Source organism: Dermochelys coriacea, chromosome 6 (assembly GCF_009764565.3).
Source record: "Dermochelys coriacea isolate rDerCor1 chromosome 6, rDerCor1.pri.v4, whole genome shotgun sequence".
NCBI classification, from domain to species: domain Eukaryota; kingdom Metazoa; phylum Chordata; order Testudines; family Dermochelyidae; genus Dermochelys; species Dermochelys coriacea.
In genome coordinates this window covers 30,201,833-30,221,834 of record NC_050073.1, presented here as the reverse complement: position 1 = coordinate 30,221,834, position 20,002 = coordinate 30,201,833, and the positions used below count along the sequence as shown (strand labels likewise).

Genomic DNA, 20,002 nt, shown 5'->3' with positions numbered 1-20,002 from the left:
TTCCTCAGTATTGGGTTCCAACCCTGATGGCTGAACTGGAGTCTCCTGGTTTTAAGAATTGCCTTTCTTGTGAGGTGGTGATGCCACTTAATGATGGGCATTTTCAGGTTGTTCAAGAAAGCAAAAAGTGAGAAGGCTTGGCTTAAACTTCAGCGAAGAGTGTAAGTCGGTAGTCTCTAAAGGTCAGCACACCCTTCTTACCATGTTGTACTAGACTGGAGGCTCAGACACAACAGTTAAGTCCATGGCCACATCTATTGCCATGAGGAAGTCCTTGTGCTTGACGTTTTTGGCATACCTAGAGAAGTACAAACAACCATAGAATCAGATTGAAACCAAATTTCAAAATGTCAAAATTTCCCATCAACCAGAAATTCTGAATATCAGCCAACTCACAAAGCACCTTTAAGATCTCTGGGAAGTAAACACATCTGCATCAGACCTACTTCAAGCAGAGCTACTATCTTCAGCAGAGGTGCCAAAAAAGAGATATCCTTTGTCTCCTCTTTGTCAGCCACTCCCTGCAATAGCTTCAAGACAGCTGGTTTGATGCCTTGGTCAGGAGCCATTTGTAACACCTAGAAGATCTTTTTACTCCTCTTCTCCTTTTGGAAACCATTTACTTTATTTTCTCAGCACCACAAACCATTGGGTCTTAGAGATCATCACAGTGTCATATTCCATACAATTTCAGACCCTTCCTATCCCTCATCTCCCTTCCCCATCCCTTTTCATGGATCCCTCCCACGAGAGACTGTTACAGCTACAAATGGGATCACTTCTAAGTCTTGAAGAAGTGCCTGTAGAATACAGAGGGAATGGGGTTTACTCCCATTATTTTCTAATTCCAAAGAAAAAGGGAGGCTGGTGCCCAGTTCTGAATTTAGAGCAAGGTATTTAGCTGTCCCAAGTTCAGGGTGGCAGCACTAGCCTCTATAAGCCCCTGCTTGGATCCCCAGGAATGGTTTGCAGCTCTCGGCCTCCAAGTTCTCTACTTTTACATAACAATCCATCAAGCTCATTAGAATAACCTGAGATTCCAAGTGGGAAATTCCTATTATCGATACAGAGTTCTTCCATTCGGACTACCAGCAGCAACAAGGGCATTCACCAAATGCTTGGCACTGGTGGTGGCTCACTTGAGAAAGCAAGGAATCCAGGTATACCATACCTCAACGATTGGTTTATTCTGGAGAAATCACACAGCATGTGATCAGCTCCAATCATCAAATGCTTCAGCTTTTCACTGCCTGAGGTCTCAAAGTCAACATATAAAAGTCAGCATTAGTACCAATCCAGAGGATACAATTCATAGTCTACATCAGGAAAGGTTTATCTGCCTCAGGACAGATTCAACACCATCATGGATTTCATCAACCATTTACAGGCTCATCCTCAAACTTCAGGACAAGCATACTCCAGACTTCTAGATCACATGGCCTCCTGCACTTACATAGTATGCCAGACTTCACCTAAGTCACATGGTTGAAATCTTTGTATCTTCCCAAAAGATATCATAGTCATAAAGGTGCAGGTCCCCCAGAAGTCCTGTTGTCATTAAACTGGTAGAAGGACTATCCTTTTCCCCACCATTGTCATCTAAGACACTAGTGACATATGATTCCGCACACGAGTTGGAACTTCATCTGGACCATCTCCAGGCCCTAGACCTTTGGACTCTTGAGCACAGGTCTTAAGGAAGCCTGCAGCTGTGATGATCATGTTGGTATTGGCTTGGTCAAGACAGTTCTGATTCTCAGATGTGATTAATCTATCCAGTACGCTTCCCTCTTCCAGAGATAATCTCCCAGAACAACAGGTAGATCCTCCATCCAGACCCTGATTCATTACATTTGACAGCCTAGACGAAGGCTAGCAAACCAGCATTGAGAAGAGTTGCTCTACAGGTGTCCAACGTATGTTAATCCACAGTAGAAAAGACTCTACTAGACTTGCATATTTGGCAAAGTGGAAAAGATTTGCTATTTGGACCCAGCAACATCAGTTAGCTCCCTTAGACACTGAGATACGTACTATTTTGTATTACCTTTTATTGCTGGAAAATGTAGGACTGTTTATAAGCTCTTTAAGAGTACGCTGGGTAGGCAACCATCCCTCCCATTCTGGATCACACAGCATTCTCCCAACCGAAATTAGCTAGATTCCTTAAGGACCATATGCACCTGTTTCCCCCAGTTAAGAAGCCTTCCACTGCTTGAGATCTTTAAGATAGTCCTAGTGGGATTGATTGCCCACCCTTTTGAGTCTCTAGTTATGTGCTCACTTTATCATTTATCCATGAAGATTGCCTTCCTTGTGGCAATAATGTCCACCCAAAGAGAAGGAGAAATATAGGTATGTATTACTATTACTGTGACTGGTGCACAATATACTATATTCCAGGGGTGGCCAACCTGTGGCTCCAGAGCCGCATGCGACTCTTCAGAAGTTAATATGCGGCTCCTTGCATAGGTGCTGACTCCAGGGCTGGAGCTACAGGTGCCAACTTTCCACTGCTCAACCTCAGGCCCTGACCCCACTCCACCCCTTACCACAAGGCCCCCGCCTCTTCCTGCCTCCTCCCCTGAGCCTGCTGCACCCTTGCTCCTCCCCCATCCATCGCAGAGCCTCCTGTACACTGCGAAACAGCTGATCACAGCAGGCAGGAGGCACAAGGAGAGAGGGGGAAGTGCTGATAGGCAAGGCTGCCAGTGGGCAGGATGTGCTGGGGTGGGGGAACTGCTGATATATTATTGTGGCTCTTTAGCAACATACATTGGTAAATCCTGGCTCCTTCTCAGGCTCAGGTTGGCCACCCCCACTATATTCCATAAGGATAAGGTGGCTTTTAGGCCTCACTCTAAAATCTTGCTGAAAGTAGTCTGACTTCTATCTAAGTAATACCTGAATGTCTAGTACCAGTATAGCATTGTCTTTTTTCTTATGCCCCACTCCAGCCAAGAGGAAGCCATACTTCATACTCTGGATGTGCTTAGGGCACTATCATTCACTTTCAGGAATTCCCCAAGATTATTTGTAGTTTTCATAAGTAGGGTGAAGGGACTGGCAATATCTGTCCGTAGGATATCTAACTGGATTTCCAGTTGCATCAGAGTATACTGAGCTAGCTAGTTTAGATCTGCCAGTTAAGATTAGCGCCCACTCCACGAGGACTCAGGCAGATACTGTGGCTTCTTGAAGAAGTGTACCAATCTTTGAGATTTGTAGGGCACCTATGTGGGATTGGGTTCACAGATTTCCAAAACATTACTCCCTTGTAGAAGCATCAAGAACTGAAAACCACTTTAGCAGAGCACTTCTTCAAGTCATTATTCAAATAGACTCCAAGCACCCTTCTCTTATATGCCAGATCACTGCTTGTGAATTAGTGTTCTGCAATCTGACCCAAATCTGATAGGGCCCAACTACAAGTGTTGGGTCCAGGTTGGTTTGGTTTGAAAACAACCAAACCCACTCAGGCTCAGGTCAGATTGGCTCACCTCTTCCTGCCCCATGGGGTCAGCACAGGTGGGTGCCCTGCTGGCTGCTGCCACCTCGCTAAGCTGTTTGTGCTCAGCAGTGAGTGTATTGAGAAGTTGCAGTGCCTCTCCGTCTGCAGTTTATGCAGCTCCTGTGGCATTGGTCCCACTGGCAGGAGAAGAACAGATCTCACCTGTGAGTCACCAAAAGTGGAATACATACAGACAAGCACTTAAAGAAGAAGAAATGGTTACTTACTTACATTAAATGTAGTTCTTCAGCATATGTTGCCCACAGGTATTCCATGTCCAACATCCTTCCCCACTACTGTGGAGTGCTATAACAGCTAGATTCTGTATTGGTGAAGGAAGTAAGGGACAATTTGGCCTGCTTCACGCTTTACATCCTTGGGAGGCAGGCACTAGAACACTTCAGGCACAGGCGTGGCCGCGGTGGACACTGCAGGCCAAAAGAATCCAAACTTGAACACATGAGATGCATGTGCACCTGAAGTGGAACACATATGTACAATATATCTCGAAGAACCTCAGTTACTATAGGTAAGTAACCATTTATTTCCATTCAGAAATGTTAAATATTGAATTGATACAGTCAAAAAATTGTAAAAATTATTTCTAAAGCCTATATCGCTTGTAGCTTTTAATATACCTTTCTTATCACCTAGAAAAAACTGTCTCATAGTCTGCTTTGTCAGGTATTTGTCTCACTCTGATAAGCATATAAACATACAGAGAGAAGTGAGAGATTCATAATGCAACCTGTCTAGAGTTTGTCCAAGTATAACATTGATTATTTTAGTCTAGGTGCAGTAGGGATCCTAATAAGACAATCCTTTTCAGACCATATTAGAACAAGTGCCTGAAGGAAAGGATGTCTAGAGTCTAGTACCATAAGTTGTTTCCCTCTGTACAAGAGGGTCGCACACTTCATAGCTTGTGTAGATTGAGCATATTGCTCTCCCAGGGGGCTCCTTGCATTCCTCCATTCCAGCCCACAAGCTCCATGTGCCACCCTCCCACTCCTCTCTATTTCAGGAACTTCCTGCAACTCCCCCATCCCCTCCACAATTCCAGGGACTCTGTGTGCCTCCCCTCATTTATCCCTCTTTCCATACCAGGGTTACCCATTTCCCGCCGCTCCCCTTCAGTGTCTCTGTGTGCACCCTGATTCCCCGCAATGGCAAGGACTCTGTGTGCATCCCAATTTTCTCCCCATATATCCCACCCAAACCAGAGTCCCCCACTGTGCACATTCATGCTAGGAGATCTGTCTGCCCCCAATGCCCACCTCCTCCCCCCATGACAGAGGTTGTATGTGCTCCTTCACTCCTCCCCCATATCAGGGTCCCCAGTCTCCACCCTCTCCCCCACATCCCTGGCCAGGCGTTCTGTATGCCCATTACCCTCTTCCCCCTGTACCAGGGGCTATGTGCATGCCTCTCATCCTCCCTTTCTCCCTCCCCCCCCATCAATCTTTCTATCTGTGGGTGAGACATTCAGGGTGCATTGGGAGGATAGGCAGAGATGAGATGGAGTATTGTTGTGCTGGAAAGCATAATGGGCGCCATCAACCAGTTGTTTGATCTGTAGATAATTGCAGAGGTGCTTGTGGCTGTGCGGATTAGATGGCAAGGGCTCCATGTGTCCCCAATTTTTCTCCTTTTAGTTTTCCAGTTTTCTTCAGCATTAATAGGGTTCTGTGCATTGATGCCTTGAGCATTTCCTGAAATTTCAAATGGATTAAAGGTTATTGCATTATAGATGGAATGCATTACACATTAAGAGAAAAATGTTGTTAAATTGAGTATAAGCTTTGTAAAGTAGACAAAAAATTGAACTGTACTAAACTATTTTTAATTTCAAAATGTGCACTTGTCCCAGTACCTTTAGCCAAAAATTCATGCAGAAATAACTTCATTCTATTCATATGCGCACATTTTATAAAGGCCAAATAGTGGGAGAGCAGGGAGCTGACAAACCATGAACAGTAAATTTGCCTTCAGAAATATTTGGGAATAACTGAAATAAAGTGGTGATAGCAGGTCGGTGGCTGGTTTTGTATAAAGGCCATGCTTTACTTGAATTTCACTGTAGCTTGAACTTGAGACATGGTTTTTATCTCTCATGACTGAAATTGTTTTCTACTTTGGGAAAGTGCAACTGACAGTAATACTCTGCTGAAGAAGGCTGTTTGACATTGATATTGAAGCACAGAGAAAATTCAGAACATTATCTGTTGCTAATCTGTGGCATAAGAGACAATTCTATGCACTAAAATTTTAGACAGATGAACAAAGCCTATTAAGGTAGTTAGAGAGTATGTGGTCCATTTTCTTCTGGCTGTATGAGGGATTTATATATATATATCTTCCATTAGCACAAATAGTTATGCTGGTAAAAGAAAGATTACCACCAATTCAATTCAGTTGAATACACAGGATCACTTTAAAGCCAGTAAAAAGGATGTCAATCATTCCAGCTCACTTTTGAAAACAAGAATAGGATATATCCACGTTAAATTTTTGTTTGTTGTCCTTTAACAGGGTTGAAACTTTTGGAAGCATGTGTCACAATATCAGAGTTAACTGCATCTTTGCCTTCTCCTCCACCCATTTCCTTGAGAGCACCCTCGTAAGGTTTCAGGCTCCCAGACGTCACCTCTCTGGGTCATGGAGCCATTTCTCTCTCCCTTCACATTGAGGGTTTAGGCTTGCAGTTCCTCTACACCTCACTGTAATTTCCCCAACAGATCTGACGGGTCCAGCATCTGAAATTAACCTTTCTCCAGGGGCTATAACAGTGTATGCCAGTTACCACCCAGCTTGCACAAAGCAAAATACATTTATTCTTAGGGTTAAATCATTACAGAGAAAATATATGTTAAAAAAATAAAATTTCTATGCACATGCTAAAAGCAGACTAGAAGTACCCATCAGTCTAATGGATCTAGTAAGCCAAAGTCCTTTCAACTCTTCCTCAAGGGTTGGGGCCCCCCATTAGATAGAAGATGCTGTCCTTTAGCTGAGTCAAAAGAAGGCCCTGTGTTAGTTTAAACCCCAACTTTTTATATCAAAAGCTCTTTTGTTCTCTGTTGGTCTCCGAAAAACCCATTTTGAACTAGTATATGCGTAGCTCCTTCCCCCCTTCTCCCCCCCCCTCAACTCCCCCCAAGTGGTACCTCTCTGGAGGTGTTCACAGCCTGAGTGATTCACCTTAATCACCCTCTGGTTTTGGTTCCTGGAGGAACTGTGGTAGCCTTGCCCCTAGGAGTTGCATACAATCCCTGGCCACAGTGATACATAAATCATGAATAGACTTAACACAGTATGGTCTCCAAATCTATTTCACGCAATTGCAACATTTTGTGTTCTGTCCACAACAGGATACGTTATTCTTCTGGGCAAGGCTTAAATTGTTTTGGTGATGTGGGTGGAGAAGGGTTGGGTTGGTCTCCCAACCTCGTGATGGACTATGGAGCTTACTGCCAAAGGAAGTTGGGGCCAACAACGTATAAAGAGTCAAAAATGGATTGGATGTTTATATGGATAACAAGATATCTAGAATGATCATAATTAATGATAAATTTTTTGGAAGAGATATTAAACTTCATGTCTCATGCTAACTATTAGAGATTAGTTAGATATTTAACGTGGGGTGCAGATTATCCAGTATCTGCCTACTGTAGGGTTCTGCCGCATCTGGCTGCTTTTGGAGACAGGATACTAAACTAGATACTGATCTAGTGAGGTAATTTATATGTTTCTGTGGTGGGTGGGATGTGGAATGTTCATCATTCCAATCTCTTTGGACTGTGGAGGTTAGATCCACAGGAGTAACTGAAGATCCCGCATCTACTGTCTCAGTGCAGAAGATTATGCTAAACTACTAGCTTTGGAATTATATGGGCTCATCTTTGCCATAGGTTTAAGTAGAACTGTTTAGGTCATGGATAGGTTTCAGAGTAGCAGCCGTGTTAGTCTGAATCCGCAAAAAGAAAAGGAGTACTTGTGACACCTTAGAGACTAACAAATTTATTTGAGCATAAGCTGTCATGGGCTACAGCCCACTTCATTGGATGCATAGAGTGGAACATATAGTAAGAAGATATACACACACACATTCAGAGAATATGAAAAGGTGGATTAAAAGGCTAATTAATTAAGATGAGCTATTATCAGCAGGAGAAAAAAACTTTTGTCGTGATAATCAAGATGGCCCATGTAGACAGTTGACAAGAAGGTGTGAGGATACCCATGTTAAGTATCCTCACATCTTCTTGTCAACTGTCTACATGGGCCATCTTGATTATCACTACAAAAGTTTTTTTCTCCTGCTGATAATAGCTCATCTTAAGTAATTAGACTCTTACTCCACCTTTTTCTGTTCTCTGCAAGTGTCTATACATATATCTTCTTACTATATGTTCCATTCTATGCATCCGGTGAAGTCAGCTGTAGCCCACGAAAGCTTATGCTCTAATAAATTTCTTAGTCTCTAAAGTGCCATAAGTACTCCTGTTCTTTTTAGGTCATGGATAATATTTCCATGCCACTGGCATGCTGGTGGCAGTTTTAGGGTGTTGCTGGTTCACATATGCTCCCTTCCTTCAGTTCCAGGATATTGTAGCTTGTATCTTAAATTTCTTTAATAAAATTTGAAGCCTGTTGGCTATAATTTGCATAAATTGGTATCAGTTCTCATTAATCCTTGCCATCAGCAGTTGCTGGATTTGGTAAATGTAATGTTTTGCTCAGGATGAAGCATCTCAGTCTACTTTATATAACTAGTGAATTTCTAAATACTAAACTAGAAAAGTATTATAACTTCAGTTTCAGATGACAGTGAATTGCACACAAGTGGTACTTTGAGAGCCTCAGAAAAGTCAACAATGGAGCAGTTAGTAGAGAGAGCCTGTTTTAGAGACTATCAGCGTTTGGGACTGGGGACCATCAGTAGTAGCTCTTCTCGCTCAAAAACCGAATACTTCCGAATAACTGCATTGAACAGGATGTATTCACTTTGCAGAAGGTGAGTTAATCAGTTCACTCTTATGTTTAGAAATGTGTATCTGCCATATTACACATCATCCACAACATCCATTACGTATAACACATTTATTTAGAGAACAAAGTATTCTGAGAAAATAGTACTTGCCATAAACCCAAAACCAATAACACTGAACTTACAGCAAACATAGCAGTGCTGTTTTTCTCTCTTTTTGTTGTAACATATTTGTTAGCATCTCTGCATATTTAGCTACTAAGACTTGTATTTTAGTTGGATCTATAATGTCCTTTTTGTACATTATAAAATCCTAATTTGTAAACTCCTAAAGGTCTATTCTCCTGTCAATGCATGGCAGCTACATACAATCAATTCATTTTAAAGATACTGGATGTTACATACATAAAACTTCTGTTTATGACTAGGAAAACAAGCCCTAGAAGTGCATGTTTATTAATACAATTCAAACAAAAAACTGCAAATAAGAACTCATGAACCAGACATTGGAGCACTTCTTTTAAAATGTTTGTCATATACAATATATAAGCTCCTGAATGTCAGTAAGAAGTTAATGCATAAGCCCTTTTTATTGTGAAAGTTCACTGAGATTTATTATCAGTGCCTACAAAAATGCTGTTTAACACAACAGCAAATCTGCAGAAGTTTCATCACTGGAGCACTCATATCCTACAAAGATACTGCAGGCTAAAAGTTGTTTTCATTATGGAAAAATGAAATTGCCATTGCTTTCATAGAAAGAGCATAAAAGAATATTAAATCCAGACTGTTTGTCTCTTATCCAAAGCATCAATGTCACAACAATACTTTTATTCAATCACTAGTGAATATTAGTTAAATTGAACCAAAGAAATCACTGCATAATATTAACTATGCTTTTAAATTGCTTGTAATCACTATATTTTAAAAATAATTTTCATACCTTATCCTTACCCAAAAAATATCTGTTTGAATTTTTGTCACTATTTTGAGAAAAAGTAGTCAATGTCCAACTGGTTTACAAATTTCAGGATATGAGTGGTTATTTAATGTCATGTGATTTTGGTTCAGGTATTGTATTTTAGTAAATAGAGAATAAAATGGATTAGGCATTTCTTCCCTAATGATAAAGTTCAGTAAACGTCAAATAAGTTCACTTACATTGTGTCACAAACAATCCTATGTTTAGAGTAGCAGCCGTGTTAGTTTGTATCTGCAAAAAGAACAGGAGTACTTGTGGCACCTTAGAGACTAAGAAATTTATTAGCGCATAAGCTTTCGTGGGCTACAGCCCACTTCATCAGATGCATAGAATGGAATATATAGTAAGAAGATATATATACACATACAGAGAAGGTGGAAGTTGCCATACAAACTAAGAAGAGGGGTTCTTTAGTAAAATGTAAAATCTCCCAAGTGCTCTCCTTAATCAGCTTTATTTTGAGAGAAAACTAACGCTTTAATTGAATCCTCTTTGTAGGAGATACTCAAACTCTTTGAATCCTTCTTCCACTTACATAACCAGAGACAACACTCCTGCTTGATTGTCTGTTTTCAAAACTATTATGTCATGGAAGTTCCCAAACTGTCTTTGTTTTGTTTTTTTTAAACATTATATAACCAGCAATTTGTAATGTGCTTTTTCAAAACTGTTTCTTACTTAAATGCATTTTGACATGAGCCAGTTATGGTCAATGCCAAAGTACTGACATTGACCATGCAATTGGCATGCAATTCAAAGTATCTAAACATTCTTGCCTTTAAAATGTCAGCACCTGTACACAATCATTGGTGTCCAATATAAAAATGTTTGTTTACTTTGAAGAGCCCCAGTGATCTGTTTTCTATGTCATTCTCATAAACCTGACTCTGTTCAAATGATAGATTGAGGAGAGAGATTTAGGAAAAAATGGGGAGTGAGGAGATGTATCAACAAATAAGACTGTAAATGAAAAAAAAAAAAGAAAGAAAAAGTAGCTATTTTCACTTTCTCCAATGAAAGTTGCTTTTTAAAAATTCTAATACTCTTCATCCAATCAAAATAATAATCAGGAGTACACTGTATTACAAAAATAGCTATTCTTTAAAAGATATTAAATAAAAATGCATATATCAGTGAAAACTGCAGATTAAGAAATATACATATCCTGTTTTCAAAATTTAAAAAGGAAAAGGAAGAATCTTATTGAAAATAATTCTAATTATCTTTTTAATTTTCTCTCCATTGATTAATACAGCTATCCTGGACTTTTGGTAGTACCTCAGTCTGTGCAGGATAGCAGTTTGCAGAGGGTAGCTCGTTGTTATCGTCACAATCGCCTGCCAGTTGTCTGCTGGAAAAACTCAAAAATCAGTACTCTGCTGCTAAGAGCTGGGGGCTTCCATGGAAAGGGAGTTGTCGGCCTCTTTAAATCTCAAAACACACATACTGCAGGTGAGCTTATGTTGCTGGACTTTCTGCATGTGTTGTTTCAGTGAAAAAGGTTCTTTTCCTTTAGAGTAATATAGTGTTCTCATTAATAAATTATTTAATTTACAGCAATCACACATGCTTCCTTTAAACAATAATCTTCTAATTTGGTTTTGTTGTTGCACCTTATTGATTCACAAACGAGTTCACGATGTCATTATTTATGGGATATAGAGATAGTTAGAGCAGATTCTACTCTTGACTCTCTGATGGCTTTGAGCATAATTTTAGTTTTACTTTGAGAGGGTTTTATAAAATCAAGGCCTGAGAGATTTCCAGAGTTCTGCTTGGGTTCTTTGGGTGAGATAAAAGTTCGTCTTTCCCATGATCACCACTGGAACAGTGCAAGATCTGTCATAATGGAGTATCTTTGAAGAGAATATTGGAGGAAAGTGAATTGCATGTTTGGAGGGAAATGAATTGTGAAGGACACATTACTCTCAACTTTCACCTCCCTCATGAGCTGCATGGTGTGTCTTTAATTCTTACTCCTCTTTCTCATAGTTACTGTCTTGGTTTTTTGTTTTTGAGAGGGCCTGAGTGAGTTGTATATGATGTTTTGTTCTGTGGATAAAATAATGACACTGAATAAAGTCAGTACTCCTAGACTCATAGATATTAAGGTCAGAAGGGACCATTATGATGCTAGCCAATAAGGAAAGTCTAAGTACTTGGGATACTCATGACTCTGTGAAGAAAACAGGACTGGTGCATCTCTTAGGCATATAGTGTTTGAAGTAGGATTCAAGACAAAAGTGAACTTGGTTATCTAAATAAGGAAGAATTTGGTTTGTGATTAACTATCCAACCTTAGCCTGACCCAGAGAAATTAGAGCAGAATGAAGGGTCCTTCTACCTCTTTGAAATACATGGGATCATGGGAGTTGGGAATTAACCAGCCAGTGGAATTTATTTCTAAGAAAAAAATATCAGAATGCTGCTCAGAAAGAATGAGAGGAAAGTGGCAAAACAGATATCTAATCAACATAGAAATTTCTGGGTCAATAAGTTCCTCCACTTCTGCAATTAAAGACTGAAAAACTGTTTTAAAGTACTTGACATTACTGAATAGTTTGCCCTGTGGAATTTCTCACTGTGAATAACATAATGTACAATGGTAAGCAAGTTACATAAAAGCAATGAGTGACTCAAGGTTCTCATGATGAGGATAGATTGCATGATTTAAGTATTTTCTGCATAATCCATTGAATAAGGTACTGCTTCATAGGGTATCTCTGTGAAATAACCATGGGAAATTGAAACTTATTGTATTTATAGACATTTTCAACTATTTATAAAGAACAGTTCACATCTGGCATAATATTTAACTGTAAGAGCTTTGCATATTTCACAGGCACTTGCAAAAAAGTGCTAAAACTTCAGAAATATTTTAATTAGAAATTCAATAATGACAGCAATATTTGGATTGGCTGTTATGTTAGTGGTTTGTGGACTCCGCACTGGGTCATAAATTAACAGTGCTCACCATGCCACATACTGCCTGTGTGGACCCTGCTGCTGCTGCTCAGTAGAGGTTCCCCAGTAGTACACTTTGACCTACTGCTCAAGAGCAGTTTTTCTTTTTGAATATCATTGGCTGTTTTGGCCACCGGGCACCTTAAGTGCCCTCTCCACACCTGTAGCTAAGGGCATAAAGGACAGAGCGTCCCAGCCACCTGTCACTTCCTTCTTCTTACTCATTGCTGCAAGAGAGAACCCTTGTAGTGTCCACATCCCTTGCTCTAGTATTCGTGTTAATTTGTTGTGGTTAGGATAGTTATTATTTCTTCTGTAGAAAGAAAAGGAGTACTTGTGGCACCTTAGAGACTAACAAGTTTATTAGAGCATAAGCTTTCGTGAGCTACAGCTCACTTCATCGGATGTCATCCGATGAAGTGAGCTGTAGCTTACGAAAGCTTATGCTCTAATAAATTTGTTAGTCTGTAAGGTGCCACAAGTACTCCTTTTCTTTTTGCGAATACAGACTAACACGGCTGCTACTCTGAAACCTGTGTTTCTTCTGTAGGTTTCTTTTGTCTGTTGGCTATAATAAAATAAAGCAACTGAATGGTTTATTCATAGGTTTTCTTTACCCCACTGTACAAGGGTGTTTTACCCCATTGTATATTACTTTAAAATGGTTGACATCAAGTCACAGGAGTTGAAAATTTGCCCCTCCTGTAAAGCAGTTAACAATCGGCATTCTAGATGTCTCATTTACCTAGGTGTTGCTCCAAATGCTCATCATTCTCCAAATGTACTCAGAAGATGAGGGAAGCAAGACTCAAACTCTTCCTCCTGGAAAAATTGATGCAAGCCTCATGAGATATATGCACATCCACAGAGAAGCTACATCAATCAAGGCAGTTACATGTCTCCAGTTCCCCAGTGAGCCAAGACCCTACTCCTAGGCCCTTCATCATTTCTCACAAGACCCATTTGTCTGCTGCATCAGCATCGACTTCTGAAAGGGGACCATAATTGATGCTGCTCCCAGCACCAGGGCAGGTACTGATCTTCTTCCCCAAATAGGACACCTAAATCGTTCTCTAGATCTTCTTCTAAGAGCCTGAAAGCAGAATCCTATTCTAGTATCTCCATACTAACGTTGAAACTGGCACTGACAGTTCCCTTCCATAGTAAGGACTGCACTGCCTCCAGTTCTGATCATACAGCACAGACCTCAGTACCAGCTTCAGCACAGAGTGCCTAATTCACAGCATCATCAACCTCTTTGTTAGCATCTGACACCACAACACCAGATGCCCAGTTGCTCACCATATGAGCACCAGTGTAGTTCTCAGCATCAAGTGACCTCACTTTAGGCCCAGTACCAGAATCACCTCTTATTGAGAGATTCAGAGAGGTTATCATCAAACCCCATTTGGCAGCCTGGTCCTGTTTGCAAGATGTCTGGGATGGGATAACCTTGTACCAGTCAGTCCTTGAGATAATAAGCAAAAAGTATCCCTTCTGGTTTCAAGCTGTTCCAACCCCCTTCTTGACCCTCTTCAGGGACCCTTCTCACAAGAGACTTAGCAAGAGATAAACTCCCTCATACAACCGGGAGCAGCGGAGGGAATGCCCCTAGAGTTCAATGTCAAGGTCTTTTACTGCTTAATCCTATAGAAGAAGGAAGTTGGAAACTGATCCTCGATCTTTGACATCTCAGTGCGTTTATCTGTTGTTTCAAATTCTGTATTGCTACTTTTCTATAATCCCCAATTTGGATCCTATGGGCTGGTTCATGACTCTCAATTTACAGGATGCTTATTTTCACATTTTGATACATCCAGCTTACAGGAGGAAGGAACATCATACTATCAGTATTGAGTCCTGTGCTTTGGCCTCTCCATAATCTCACCAGTTTTCACCAAAGTTCTGGCAATAGTGCCAAGCCTGAATGAGAAAACAAGGACTCCAGGTATAACGCTATCTAAACAACCATCTAGACAAGGGAAATCCCCACAACAAGTGACCAACTCATTTAAATTATTCTAAATCTGTTTGCATCACTGGAACTTCAAGTCAAAAAAAAGAATCCACCCCGATCCCAAATCAGACCATAGAATTTATCAGAGCAGTGTTAGATTCTAGGTCATCAGGAGCATGCCTCCTTCAGAGATTTCAGACAGTGACAGCCTTCATCAGACAGCTCCAGGAATACCCAAAAACACCACTGAGGACCCACCTCAAACTCATAGGGCACATGGCAGCATGCACTTACACCACATTCATTCAGCTCCACCAATTACAGATTATGGGGAGATGGTCTCCTCAGGAGATGGTCCTATATATAAACATTCTAGAAGCCAGGGCTATTCAGCTGGCTTTCCTACCTCTTATTTAAGGCTTAACTGCCCACACTTTCATAACAACACCAAAGCAATACAGCATATCAACAAGCAAGTGGGTGAGCCAGATCCTCTTCACTGTCAGGAAGCCATGTATCTCTGGGATTTGGTGTATCTGTAATCATACCACACTTGGCCTCCAGACTACTTTGTCAGATCAATTTATCAGAGACTTGTTTGAAAGAAATGTGATCCCTCAAGCACAGTCCTTCATGTCATTGTTTGCATATGGGGATTTCTAAAAATGGAACTGTTTGCAGCAAGTGCCATATGTTCTGCTCCAAAAGAGGCATCAATGACTGTCTCACCCTGTGGGCTCCAAATTTAATGTATGTCTTTCAACCAACACCTGTGATACCCAAAGTTCTGTAGAAGCTCAGGCAAGATGGTTGTATGATCATGATAGTCCCAGAATGGACCAGATCTAATGAATCTGACAATACAGAAATCAGCCTGGTTTCTCAGAACGATGACCCCAAATCATTACACCTTGCAGCCTGGATGCAGGTTGGGTGACATCAACAGAGAAAAGATGCTCTGCTGCAGTCCAAAACATTTTTCTTCAATGCAGAAAATCTTCAACCAGGTTGAACCTTCAATCATACAAGACCAAATGGCAGAAGCTTTCTATGTGAGCAGTTCAGCATCAGTTCTCAGTGTTGACAGTTCCAGGTTCAGGAATATTGGACTATTTACATTCTCTGAAGGAATCAGGACTCTCAGCTTAGTAAGAGTGCAACTGGCAGCAATCTCTGGAAATCAATCTCCTATGCAGGGCCACATCACGTTTTCACACCCCATAGGGATGAAGTCCATGCTTGAATAATAAGAGCATAATCATAGGAATTTGCCACCAACTCCTGACCAGGATGATGACAGTGATTGTGAAACGCTCAGGGAGATTAGAGGCTACAAAATCAGAAAACCCAACAATAATGGGGGATTTCAGCTATCCCCATATTGACTGGGTACATGTCACCTCAGGAAGCGATGCAGAGAGAAAATTTCTGGGCACATTAAATGACTGCTTCTTGGAGAAGCTTGTCCTGGAACCCACAAGGGGAAAGGCAGTTCTTGATTTAGTCCTATGTGGAGCACAGGATCTGGTTGAAGAGGTGAATATAATTGTACAGCTTGGTAATAGCAGCCATGATGTAATTAAACATCCTTGGGGGGTGGGAGAGGAAAGAATACCATAATCCCAACACAGTAGCATTTAACTTCAAAGAGGGGAATGACACAAAAATGAGGAAACTAGTTAAATGGAAATTAAAAGGAACAGTCACAAGAGTGAAGTGCCTATACGCTGCATGGAGACTATTTAAAAACACCATAACAGAGGCTCAAACTAAATGTATACCCCCAATTAAAAACAAATAGCAAGAGGACAAAAAATACCATCATGGCTAAACAGCAGAGCAAAAGATGTGGTTAGTGTCAAAAAAGCATCCGAAAAATTAGAAGTCAAATCCTACTGAAGAGAATTCTCCTATCCTCCTAGCACAGTCTACACTGGGGGTTAGGTCAGTTTAGCTGCATCACTCAGGGGTGTGGATTTTTCTCACTCCTGAGTAAAGGAATGGAGAACATGATAGACTCGTAGTGATAGACTCAAGAAGCTCAATCTGTTCATTTTAACAAAGAGAAGGTGAAGCGGGTGACTTGATCACAGTCTGTAAGTACCTAGCTGGGAAACAGAAATGTGATAATAGAGGACTCTTCAGTCTTGCAGACAAAGGCATAACAAGATCCAATGTTTGGAAGTTGAAGCTAAATAAATTCAGACTGGAAATAAGGCAAGATTGTTTAACAATTAGGGTAATTAACTATTGCAACAATTTACCAAGGTTTGCAGTGGATTCTATATCGCTGACAGTTTTAAAATCTAGTTAGGGTGTTTTTCTAAAAGATAGGCTTTAATAAACAAGAATAAATTTAGGGAAGTTCTGTGTTATACAGGAGGTTAGACTTGATCACAGTGATCCCTTCTGGCTTGATGATCTATGAATCTAAGAAATGTTGCAAGTCAGTTGATGTGCATTAAAGGCAGAATGCAAAGTGTTCTCTCTGCTCTCATTCTGTCACCTTTTTTTACATCTGATTGTTATCTATGTTGTTTTGATCTTACACATATATGTAACTATAGCAATAATTTAATCTATTTTATACTTTTTTGTATTTATATAGTTCCTCCTAATTTAGAATCTTCAAGCAGCATAGAACAGGAGAAATATCTGCAAGCCTTACTGAATGCAATTTCCATCCACAGTAAAATGAATGGCAGTAATACTCTCACTGTAAGACCAACAATTGCTTTGTCTCCAGGTAAAAGTGTGCTGCACTATTCTTTTCTGAAACTAAAATGAAAAGTAAAACCACTGTGATTGTCTGTGTCTTAGACTCCCCAGTCTGATTTCTGTTACTCCTTCAGTGTGTCTTCTTAATGTTACAGCTTCTGGGTAGCTTCTTTACTCCAGTGTTTTACAAGTGTCAAGAATGTTGAAAGGTAAATTATTCTCCAGAACAATTTCAGTCAGGCCAAATTTGTGGCTAAATTTGGACCATCGTAATTTTTATTATTTGACACACTATTTCAGAGTTTCTCAACCAGGAGTTACACCAGAGGAATCACAGAAGGAAATCAGGAGAGTTGCAAGGCATTCAAAACGTTGTTACAATTCTAAAACAAAGCAAATAAAATTTCCAAAATAATTTCAGCGTGGCCATTACCTTCAAAGTTTGTGAGGTCCAATGTAGTAATAGTAGTTGTATTGTATAGGCTTATCACTGTTATCATTAATATATTATTTTTTTACTCTTTTTATATTAAATGTAAGAAGGTTGCAAAATATTTTTGCTTCAAATAAGGGGTCACCAATCTGAGAAGGTTGAGACAAGCTGCTTTATTTTATATTAGATGAAGATTTGTAAAGGTTGTTGGAAGTTGATGCTACATGAACATATATGGTTATCTATAAAAGTAGTGGAAGGTGCATAAGCAATGGTTATTTCCATGTTTTACACAGTCAGAAAGAATTTTCATTTCTTTTCCAGGTATAATTTTAGTTAAATAAATTGAAAATTCCTGCACTACACTCTAGTTTTGCTAGATCTGAGTGAAATCACTAAGAAATTTGTCAGTATTCTATTACAGTTATCCTGTGATGAAACCTAATAGGTTTCATGTAAAGCTAACTCAAATAATGTTTTAGAAACAGGAGCATGCAATTTGAAAAGTTTGTCTACTTGGCTTAATCAGTTGGTGGAACTGACTTAGTGTATCCAAATGATGGCTTTTTTTTTTTTTTGCAAAGTAACAACATCCCAAATTTGTGCCTGCTTTGCTTCATTTATCATTAAATACTTCCATTGCATTAGCCATATCTAACCCCCTAATGTTGCAAATGTACACATCATCTCTAAAAACAAGTTTAAGGAACTTTGAAAGTACAAAATCGGCAGCAATTAAATACATTCAGCGTGAAAAGCACATGTGTGTGATTTGTGTAATGTTAGTCTGAATGACATTGTAGTTTTTAATCTTGTATTCTTTTTGACTGACTTTAGGCACTGAAAGGAGGGCTTCAAGAATGTCCACTGTGGTTAAGCAGGTAGTGCCAGGACATTTGGATGTAAATCTATCCAATAGCTTTGCTCGAGGAGGTTAGTAAGACTAGCTCAAAGACTAGTCATTGATGTAATCTGAAATAAGATGTATAATAAAATGTTAGTAGTGAAATAAAAACAATGAGTTCATACATGAATTAATTGCATTATAAAATAATAAAACACATATTAGAATTCTTTAATTCATCAGCCGCACATGGAGTTAAAACATGTATCTTTTATTGCTTAAGTAAGTAAATGGTCATTAATTGTTAACAGAATATTGTTAGCATCCAAGCAAGTTCAGACTTGCATTAGAGTTGTGAATGAGTAATTCTTTAGAATCCTAACATTACAGATCAACACAATAGGTGGGTGAAAATTATTTGATGCCTCATGAATATACAAATGTATGCATCTGAATGATATTACTCCAGGGAAATTAAGGACAGAGCAGGACAGCCAGTAATGGATAGGGTTGTACAAATGGGCCAGTTAGAGCTGAAGGAGAGCTTACTGAGTCTGAAGTTACTTCCAGCTGCCATTTTTACTTTGTGGGATGTGTGTATGAAGTAGAGATGTATGTATGCAGAGAGCTTTGTTTAAATAAAATACTAATACAATAAAAAGCCTTATTAACTTGGTGCTTTGAGAGTCTGCGTGTCTGAGAGTTGGCCTTGGGCTTCTGCTAAGAGGCAGAGACAGACTTTTTTCATTTGTCAGGAGTGAAATCAGACCTTTTGACTTTTCTGCTTTGAGCCAATTGTTGTGATTTTATTTTGAACAGCTGCTGCATAAATCAGTGCACTGAAATTCATTTTGTTTTTAGGATAGAGGTGAGGATGCAAGGATATTTGCTAACAGTCCCAATTCCATCCCAAGTATCTGATATTGGGAAAATATTTGTGTTGCTATTACCACCCATGGCCACTAAAGACTGCTGCTAGGCAGCCAGAGACTGCTTTTCTTGTATTATTCTTCCTTGTGTCTTCTACCAGTTTCCATAGCCATCCAGTTACCCCCCTGTGAAACAGCCACTCAACAGCTCCTTCGACTCATCTTTGCAGGAGTGAGGGAGAGAGGAAGCACCAGATTGTGGTAGAGGAAAGAACTTCACAGGTGGAGGATAGGGAAATAACAATGTTATTAGGGGAAAGAAAAGAGAATTTGGTAGAGAGAGATACTCAAAAGTGGTAGAGGAAGAGCTTAGAAGAAGGAGTTTCACAGTGCTGTGGTAAATAGAAAGGGGAAACTTACATGGAGCTGAATACGGGGAAGTGAAGTGAGGGACACAGCAAAGAAAAGCAGAGGGAGAGACTAGAAAAAGAAACCTCAGAGGAATGGGACGAAAATTAGGGAGAGGACATTTTGTGCAGCTCCATACGTGACAATTTATAGTAAAATATGTATGAAGCTAATTTGCATATTTGCTAATGATTTTCATATAACCATAAACTTCTGCTTCTGGTGAATACACACCGCCCCAAGCAGTGATAGGACATGGAGCTGCACAGAACCTGGCACCTGAGACTGGGGTAGGTAGAAGAGTATCTAGAGATACTGCAGTGGAT

The 20,002-nt window shown here is 39.9% G+C and overlaps 1 protein-coding gene across 3 annotated transcripts in view; it reads left to right on the top strand.

The window, feature by feature from the left end:
• The window catches only part of SBF2 (SET binding factor 2), a 527,933-nt gene that overhangs the window by 446,972 nt on the left and 60,959 nt on the right, over positions 1–20,002 (top strand). For 2 of the 3 annotated variants that reach the window (XM_043517428.1, XM_043517427.1), the window contains exons 26-29: positions 8,330–8,528; positions 10,739–10,935; positions 17,013–17,150; positions 18,393–18,488. In XM_043517428.1, the coding sequence (XP_043373363.1) occupies positions 8,330–8,528; positions 10,739–10,935; positions 17,013–17,150; positions 18,393–18,488 (630 nt within the window). The remainder of the gene's footprint in view (positions 1–8,329; positions 8,529–10,738; positions 10,936–17,012; positions 17,151–18,392; positions 18,489–20,002) is intronic. The other variant, XM_043517429.1, reaches the window with a different exon arrangement.